General features: G+C 43.6%; 1 protein-coding gene across 1 annotated transcript in view; it reads left to right on the forward strand.

Moving 5' to 3' along the window:
* The first annotated feature begins 6,353 nt into the window (after window positions 1–6,353).
* The window catches only part of LOC123765966 (protein Star), a 4,771-nt gene continuing 901 nt past the window's right edge, over window positions 6,354–10,223 (forward strand). Inside the window, exons 1-3 of the mRNA XM_069336935.1 lie at window positions 6,354–6,467; window positions 6,584–6,789; window positions 8,013–8,157. Of these exons, the coding sequence (XP_069193036.1) occupies window positions 6,354–6,467; window positions 6,584–6,789; window positions 8,013–8,157 (465 nt within the window). The remainder of the gene's footprint in view (window positions 6,468–6,583; window positions 6,790–8,012; window positions 8,158–10,223) is intronic.

The following is a 10,223-nucleotide window of genomic DNA, read 5'->3' on the forward strand; positions in this document are numbered from 1 at the left end:
TTCTAGGGTGGTGAGGTCTAGTTCTCTCAGCCCTTACTCGTAGCTCAGTTGTCTTACTTTAAGGAGCAGTCTTGTAGCAAACCTCTGGACTTTATCTTGTTTTACTTTGTGCTATTTAGGTGAGGCTTACACGCCGGGGCTGCATATTCCAGTGCTGGTCTAACATTGGTAGTGTACAACGTCGTAAAAGATTCCCTGTCCAGGTGCCTGAAGGCTACACGAGTGTTCGTCAGCTTTGCATGTGACCCTCATATTTCCTGTTATTGTGTGCCTCTCATATTATATATATATATATATATATATATATATATATTATATATTATAATATATATATATATATATATATATATATATATATATATATATATATATGTGTGTGTGTATGTGTGTGTGTATGTGTGTGTGTATGTGTGTGTGTGTGTGTGTGTGTGTGTGTGTGTGTGTGTGTGTGTGTACTCACCTATTTGTACTCACCTATTTGTGCTTGCGGGGGTTGAGCTTTGGCTCTTTGGTCCCGCCTCTCAACTGTCAATCAACTGGTGTACAGATTCCTGAGCCTACTGGGCTCTATCATATCTACATTTAAAACTGTGTATGGAGTCAGCCTCCACCACATCACTGCCTAATGCATTCCATCCGTTAACTACTCTGACACTGAAAAAGTTCCTTCTAACGTCCCTGTGGCTCATGTGAGTACTCAGTTTCCACCTGTGTCCCCTTGTCCGCGTCCCACCAGTGTTGAATAGTTTATCCTTGTTTACCCGGTCGATTCCTCTGAGGATTTTGTAGGTTGTGATCATGTCTCCCCTTACTCTTCTGTCTTCCAGTGTCGTAAGGTGCATTTCCCGCAGCCTTTCCTCGTAACTCATGCCTTTTAGTTCTGGGACTAGTCTAGTGGTGTGTGTGTAGTGGTAGTGTGTGTGTGTGTGTGTGTGTGTGTGTGTGTGTGTGTGTGTGTGTGTGTGTGTGTGTGTGTGTGTGTGTGTGTGTGTTGTTAAATATAACCGAAAAGGTAAGATTAATAATTCTAACCCGAATTTTCTCAATATTTCTTATGTTTCTTTTCAATCTCGATGGTAATTGAAAAATCAGTTCTCCAAAATTCATTTTTATTTCTAGTCTGAACACGACGCTTGAACGCGCCACTTCATATATTCTACCCACTTGAAGACTCCGAACCAATATAGAAGCATGAAGAGGAAGTGGTGATGCTATGGGCCAATAGGCCTTCTGCAGTTACTTCCATTCTTATGTTTTTATACCCATTGGTTCGTGTTCTGTCTTGTGTAAATGTCAATCACCTCACCCAAAACTTTTATATCACCTTACCCAAATGCGCGTATAAGTATGGATGTGTGTTTGCAGGTTACACAGGCACCGCTCCTGTGCCAGGTAAGCCCACTACGGCTCACCATAGCCTGTGCTACTTGCCCCGCTCCTGTGCCAGGTAAGTTACGGGCTCACCATAGCCCGTGCTACTTGGAACTTGCTCCGATCTATAAACAACATCATACAGGTTACAGTTGTGTGTGTAAACTAGTCTTTGAAAATGTAATAAGTTATTACGAAACGCGTTCCAGCGTTGCGTCAGACTAGAAATAACAATGAATTTTGAAGAACTGATTTTTCAATCAGTTAACAGCGAGAATATATTATGGGATATAAGAAGTGAAACCCACAACAAAGGACTCTGTAAGACCCTTAAAAGATGAGACTAGCGAAGTTATAATGGACGATAAAAGGGCCGTGTTCACACTAGAAAGATTAGACGACATCCTATTATCTACATTAATGTTTGAAGGAGGTGAAGAGAAGGAATTAAGGAATATACACATAAATGTAAAGTGCGACTCAATCAAGAAGAACAATGACAAACTAAGACTCAAAAGCTCCAGGTGTAGATGAAGTCTGCTTCTGTTCCACAGATGTGACACTCTTTAACTATTGGGTTCATTACCTCCCAGCAGCACTTGTAACCAAGTCTGAGTCTGTGTATGGCTACTGCAATATCTCTGGATATCTTTTTGTCAGGCTTGTAGAGTAGTACCCAGTGGCTTGTTCGTACCATATCGCAGTGGATCTTCCTTCCGCTACTTTGGCTCTGTGGCGACTTTTGATAGTTGTATTTTCTTCTTGATTTGCTCCTTAATCTGTGAGAAACTCGGAGGTATTTGAACCTGTACAACAGGTAGAGCAGTGACAGTTTTGCTAGTGAGTCTGCCTTTTCATTACCATCTATGCCAATGTGACTTGGTATCCAATTTAGGGTTATTGACAGCCCTAGATTATGGGCTTTTTTTCCTATATGTTGAATTTCTGTGATGAGTTGTATATTATCTCTGTGTGACTGGATAACAATGCCTGGAGCGAAGATTTAGAGTCGGTATGAATGATGACATCATGTAAATTATTCTCAATTCTATAGTTTATGGCCTCCTTCAGGGCATATAATTATGTCTGCAATGTTGAGCATCCACTACTCATGCTACGACATGGTATAAGCATTGCAACCAGAAATTCAACTGAATTTACTTGGATCCTGCAGCCTCTCCGAGACACAAACCAGGATTTTACACAATTCCCCCCTGCACTCGAGCTATATCAATAGGCCGTTTTACCTCTTAGCCCTTACTTCATTACACACAGAAATCACAATAGCGTGATGCATCAAATAAACAAATCAACAAGAGCCGTGACGAGGATTCGAACCTACGTCTGAGAGCATCCCAGACGCTGCCTTACTTCCGTCTGTGGAAGTGTGGAAGGTTCAGTATTGCTGGTGCAGTACAAGACCATCCTGGCTTTCAGCTCCACCTGGGATACCTCGACTATGGCGTCTTGTTCACGCCTCCGGAGCGTATTCAGTTGTTTGTTGAAGGCGAACATTCGAATCCACATCCCAATAACCAGTAAAATGTGAAGTGACCACATTTGGCGCCCAGCGCGGTGCTAGACTTGTGAGGAAAAATTGGTCACTTCACATTGGCGCCCAACGTGGTGCTAAGAAATGTATTAGATTAAAAGGGTAACTTCACAAAAAGCATCTCCTGTTTTCAGTTCTACGTTGTGGCTTGTTGAGCTTGAAGCCGTTGATACTTGTTTGTGCTATATCTGACCTTTTGAAGGACTTGTCCACATCAACATCCCCAAAATTGTTCAGTATTTTAAATGTTTCAGTGAGATCCGGCCTGTTATGTCTGGTTTGGTGTGTTGTTAGCCCTGTGGTCCTCAACCTGTCCTGGTATGAGAGGTGACTTAGGTCTGAAAGTTGCACAGCAAATGGGAGCAGCAGTTGACCAGCGACCGTAAAGAGCTTTAAGAGTTCCTGAATCTTGCAGTGGCCACCCTGAAGCCATCAACACAGCCACTCTCCTGGTCAACAAAGGTGTCCAGCAGCTGGACACCATCATAAAGACTATCAAGCAGTATCCTTCCCGCGATAACAGCTTGACGATTAAATGCAACCTCAGAATACTGAAAAGAATTACTGAAGGAAAAAAATTGTACCACTTACGGGCTATTCATGCCCGTGCCAACTCTTGGATGGCTTAATCTTTATCACTTAATCATCCGACCGTGCCAGTCCTACCAAACAGTGACTCCTCCCAAGAGATCACCCGGCCTCCATACTGGAGACCTAAGGACTAACCAGCACCCTCACAGTCCCTTACATAACGTGCAGACATTATCCCTGGTCTTATTCGACTAGCGGAGAGGCTTGCCGGACCAGACAATCAAAGATTCGTCAAGGAACTCAACGTGCTGTAGCTAGCCAACAGCCTGGAACCCATCATCGCCCCCGGACGCAAGTCTCACTGCCTCCACTACCACTCCGGAGACTACCACCAGGACGACCACAACACAGTCGATCTATCTCAACACAGACTTCAGAACCACCCAAGATCCGGGCGGCACAAAGAGAGATATTTCCCTCTCCAGCTCCCAACACGCCCACCATCACCATCTCAACAGATGTGCTGTCTACAAATACTAACAGCACCACCAACGCTCTTGAAATAGCTTCTACCACTAATCCCCGACACCTGAGCCTACCTCAGGCTGCGAGACGAAAGACAAAACCACCAACTACAGATGTTAGGGACTCCTCAGACGAGGAAATCCCAGTAAGAGCTCCACCGCTGCAGCACAAATACGACACCTACTGGGACAAGATCATGGAGACCACCTCACCAGACTCCGACGACAGCACGGCCATATCAACTTGCAGCAAGGCTCAGCCAAAGAATAAACGGAAGACCGAATCTGAATCTGACCTAGAGGTCTACACTAACCCACCAGCTCCATGACTGGTACAGCCAGCCCCATCTCCAGATCTCCAGTATCAGCTATTGATACAGATAATGTATCAATAATGGCTCCAAAGAGCCTCCACTTACGGGCTCACCATAGCTCACCGTGCTGTTTGGAACCTTTTGTTCTGAGCAGCTGAATCTAAAACAACAACAACAACGACACACGTGGTCTAGCTTGTCCTTGACCCGTCGGTGCGTAAATAACTTTCTTCTAGTACGATATACAATCAATTGCACCGCGAAAGCTCACTAGGAATTCGGTATCTGGCTTATTTCTTGGTTACAAAAAGTACTGTACCTCCAGACTTAGGTGAAACTGGCTTGCCTGGAGCTCGAGGACACAGCGTAGTTTCCCTACCGGATTCTGGTGGCCGAATGCCGAACTCTGGGTGCCCCGCGGAACTCCAGGATTCTGTAACGTCATCATCTGTTAACCAATCACAGCCCCTAGATCTTCCGCCTTTCATGTGAACTCTGATTCGTAGCAGCTCCTTAGGCATCTCGTGACGTCATGTCTAGTATCCCCATGTCTCGACAGAGTGCGACACTGTTTCTGAAGGGTGGCTGATAACTTGTGGTTACCCCAACCAACCGTTTTAGTTGGAGAGAGCCTATCCTGACCCTCCACTACCATCTTGTAGCAGATTTTCCCCTCTTGGTAGACGGTACCTTTACCCTGGTGACTATTGCGACTCTATTGCAACAGATCCAGATGCCACAGGTCAAAGCTGTTGACCTCTTTTACCTTCTCTAGTGAGGAGGAATCCAATGACATCCAATTTGACATACTTTGGACATCAACTAACGAAGTTAATCTTGCAAGCACTTATGCAAGCAATAAAGTTGTGCTATGAGAATGTCAACTCTCACACTCTTTCACCAATAGAGTTATAAACCCATGAACCGCCTATCCGCCGAAGCCGTAAATGCCAAAATTCTGCTGAACTTTTAAATCCAACTTGGAACAAATTGGGGGGGGGACCTTTGACGAGCCGCTGGCTTCCCGTCCTCATCGAGACCACTAAAGTGTTAGTGACTTTCAAGTACAGGTAAATATATGAGAAAGAGGACCATGTATACAACCTTACAGAGTGTCAATATTGATGACAGTGAGGGAGAAGTAACCTGGTTGACGGGAACACACTCGTGCCTGTTACTGAGTTAAGATTGAGGCACCTCTGACAAGCCACCGGCTTCCTGTCTCCGTCGTGGCCTATAGAGATAGCAGACCTCATGTAAATTCAGGTGACTTCATCTGTGATACAATACAAGACGGTTACTTTAGTTATACCAGCCCGTTCTCTCGATTTACCACTTCGTAAATTATGCAGCTGTTTTGCCTGACCAGAAACGTCCGAACCCAAACCTCACTTGTGTTCCTCATTTGTCTGACACCTCTACACGTCCCCTGCTGCGGTGTCACCGTTTCCACACAGTAGCATCTCACTGCACCTTTTCTAATGTTGTGGTACATGTGAGGCCACCACACCACCGCTACATTGTCTCACGTTGGTCTGATGAACGTTACGAATTTGTTTTTAGCTATAATTTGACATATAGCATATGATATAGAGACTCAAACATACATGACAGACTCCCACATCTAAGCTGCTAATAGAAATGCCCTGAGATCTTTCTAGCCTGACCTTCTGACTTGTCGGCAGTACACTTGGAGGAGAGCTCAACGGAGGTGATGCTAACTAACGAGACGTTCACGGGGGTCCACCAGGACGACCCAGCACTGGTCAGCTACCTGAGACACCAGCTGGCGCCACCCTCCGCCCTCCCTACAACCTCACCAACCCGGAGAAGGAGGACTTCTCCCAGTTCGGGCAGTCCTTACACCTCCTTCAGTACCTCCCTCACACCCTGGTAAGTCCCTCCTCCATGTCTTCACTTAGAATTATAATATAATAATCATTTTTATTTAAGCAAAAGTACATACATACATACATACATACATACATACATACATACATACATACATACATACATACATACATACATACATACACAGGATACAAGAAGATGGTATGAATCATGGATAGGGCAGTACAATGCCTAAAGTCGCTAATGCTCAGAGCGTTTCGAACAAAATATGAGATAAAGAAACTAAAAGCCTTAAAACGGTCGCTGTACCGACTAGTCCAAATGGTTGGAAAACCAAAAATTACCTTTATGTCGCCCTAGACAGGTAAAAGCTTGGTTGAAGCAGAAAACTCACACCTAACACAGTCCCCCTAACTTTAACACGTTCTCCTGCGCCACAGAAAACGGGGGTGTTCGTAGAGGTGGGTGCCTTAGACGGAGAATACTTGAGCAACTCGCTGTACCTAGAGCGACACCTCGGCTGGTCGGGGCTCCTCATAGAGCCTTACCCAGTGTCATACAAGCAGCTGCTCAGCAAACACCGCAAAGCTTACTCGGTCAACGCAGCTCTCTCGGTCACCAACGTCTCCTCCAACGTGATGCTCAGGTATAGGTCCCCCCCACAATTAATGCAATTGTGGGGGCCATATGCACGAAATTGTGCACAATTTATTATTGTGCACAATCCTTATTGTGCACAATCCTTATTGTGAAGCTTTATTCTGTACGAAATTGTGCACGGAAATTACGTTAGGTATTCCTTATTCAAGCAACTTTTAGTCATCAGCGATGAGATTTGCTTAATTCAAAATTCAAATTCAAATGTTTATTCAGGTAAGTACATACATACAAGGTGTGATACAAACAATGATGGATTTATAGATAGAGCTAGTACATACAATGCCTAAAGCCACTATTACGCAAAGCGTTTCGGGCAGGAAAACTCTAAGACTAAAACTTTACTAATTGAGATTAAAGTATAAATTGTGTTGAGAAAATATAAAAATAAAAAAGGGGGAACATGTTAAAAAAAATACAATTTGGTCGATAAACAGCATTGTTTAAAAATAGCAAACAAGGGTTGACGTTTTAGGGGTAATTAAGGTAGGTTACATGGAGTTAATTAATTACATGGTTAGTTAATTAATTAATTACATGGAGCCTGATTGAAATTACCTACTTAAAATTATCTGCTAGATTAAGGACCTGCCCGAAACGCTGCGCGTACTAGTGGCTTTACAAGAATGTAAATACTGTACTATCCAATGTATTCTCTCAAACCCAATGTACCTTCTTGTATATAAATAAATAAATAAATAAATAAATAAATTAGGTAGTGCTTCGTTTTATCTTAAACTGGTTGAGAGAGTACAGTCTTTAACATGGTTGGGAAGGTCATTCCACATTCTGGGTCCCTTGATTTGTAGAGCATTTCTAGTTTGATTAAGTCGTACTCTAGGATATCAAAAAGGTATTTGTTTCTGATGTGCTTCAAAAGCTTCAAGGAAGTTTTTAAGGTCAGGATTGACATTACAGTTCAGCGTTTTATATATATTATAATATCTAACATATTCAGAATTTGAGTAGGGGGTACCGAGTGATGTCTGAGGCCACAGTTGGATATTGTCCTAATAGCAGTAAATTCGTATAATTCGTAAATATTCCCAAAAATATGAAGTTCCAACATTTGCAAAAGTCTAGAATTTAAAGAACTTACCTAACAGTTTTAAGGACAAAAGTGTTTTAAATAATGTAGATAACGTAATCCCACATTACTCTAAACATTTTTTGCTCATTGTACTTCCGTCTGTCCACTTATGTATACTCCAGACCAGACGGAGACCTCGGGGTACTGAGCCAGTTGGCCGAGGACGGCGTCCCAGTGAAGGCCTTCCCGCTCTACACCTTCCTCCTGGCCCTCCAGGTCTCCGTGGTCGACTTCTTCTCACTCGATGTCGAGGGCGTGGAAGTCAAGGTAAGATGATATTAAAGAAATGAAAATAGTATTTATGTGAGTGTCACCGTCTGATATTACTTGATTTATGTGAGGGGCCCCATCTGCAGTGGCCCACGACGGGGACAGGAAACCGGCGGTTTGTCAAACTCACGCTGTTTCTTGTACTACCACACCTCTGTCAATTTATATTGTTGATATAAAACCTGCTACAGTGTACCTTTTTACCTACCTGATTATATTATTATTATTATTACACTGCAGTAGACAATGACACGACACTGAGAGAAATAAACACATTAGACAGTGACTAGACAGTACACCAGTAGCAGAAGAGAATGACTGGACAGTACACCAGTAACAGTAGACAATGACTGGACAGTACACCAGTAACAGTAGACAATGACTGGACAGTACACCAGTAACAGTAGACAATGACTGGACAGTACATCAGTAGCAGAAGACAATGACTGGACAGTACATCAGTAGCAGAAGACAATGACTGGACAGTACACCAGTAGCAGAAGACAATGACTGGACAGTACATCAGTAGCAGAAGACAATGACTGGACAGTACATCAGTAGCAGAAGACAATGACTGGACAGTACACCAGTAGCAGAAGACAATGACTGGACAGTACATCAGTAGCAGAAGACAATGACTGGACAGTACATCAGTAGCAGAAGACAATGACTGGACAGTACACCAGTAGCAGAAGACAATGACTAGACAGTACATCAGTAGCAGAAGACAATGACTGGACAGTACACCAGTAGCAGAAGACAATGACTGGACAGTACATCAGTAGCAGAAGACAATGACTAGACAGTACATCAGTAGCAGAAGACAATGACTGGACAGTACACCAGTAGCAGAAGACAATGACTGGACAGTACATCAGTAGCAGTAGACAGTGACTGGACAGTACATCAGTAGCAGTAGACAATGACTGGACAGTACATCAGTAGCAGAAGACAATGACTGGACAGTACATCAGTAGCAGAAGACAATGACTAGACAGTACATCGGTAGCAGAAGACAATGACTGGACAGTACACCAGTAGCAGAAGACAATGACTAGACAGTACATCAGTAGCAGAAGACAATGACTGGACAGTACACCAGTAGCAGAAGACAATGACTGGACAGTACATCAGTAGCAGTAGACAGTGACTGGACAGTACATCAGTAGCAGAAGACAATGACTGGACAGTACATCAGTAGCAGAAGACAATGACTGGACAGTACACCAGTAGCAGAAGACAATGACTAGACAGTACATCAGTAGCAGAAGACAATGACTGGACAGTACACCAGTAGCAGAAGACAATGACTGGACAGTACATCAGTAGCAGTAGACAGTGACTGGACAGTACATCAGTAGCAGAAGACAATGACTGGACAGTACATCAGTAGCAGAAGACAATGACTGGACAGTACACCAGTAGCAGTAGACAATGACTGGACAGTACATCAGTAGCAGTAGACAATGACTGGACAGTACATCAGTAGCAGAAGACAATGACTGGACAGTACATCAGTAGCAGTAGACAATGACTGGACAGTACACCAGTAGCAGAAGACAATGACTAGACAGTACATCAGTAGCAGAAGACACTGACTGGACAGTACACCAGTAGCAGTAGACAATGACTGGACAGTACATCAGTAGCAGTAGACAATGACTGGACAGTACATCAGTAGCAGAAGACAATGACTGGACAGTACATCAGTAGCAGAAGACAATGACTGGACAGTACATCAGTAGCAGTAGACAATGACTGGACAGTACATCAGTAGCAGAAGACAATGACTGGACAGTACATCAGTAGCAGAAGACAATGACTGGACAGTACACCAGTAGCAGTAGACAATGACTGGACAGTACATCAGTAGCAGAAGACAATGACTGGACAGTACATCAGTAGCAGAAGACAATGACTGGACAGTACATCAGTAGCAGAAGACAATGACTGGACAGTACACCAGTAGCAGAAGACAATGACTGGACAGTACACCAGTAGCAGTAGACAATGACTGGACAGTACACCAGTAGCAGAAGACAATGACTGGACCGTACACCAGT

This window comes from Procambarus clarkii, chromosome 37, assembly GCF_040958095.1.
Source record: "Procambarus clarkii isolate CNS0578487 chromosome 37, FALCON_Pclarkii_2.0, whole genome shotgun sequence".
Lineage (NCBI taxonomy): Eukaryota > Metazoa > Arthropoda > Malacostraca > Decapoda > Cambaridae > Procambarus > Procambarus clarkii.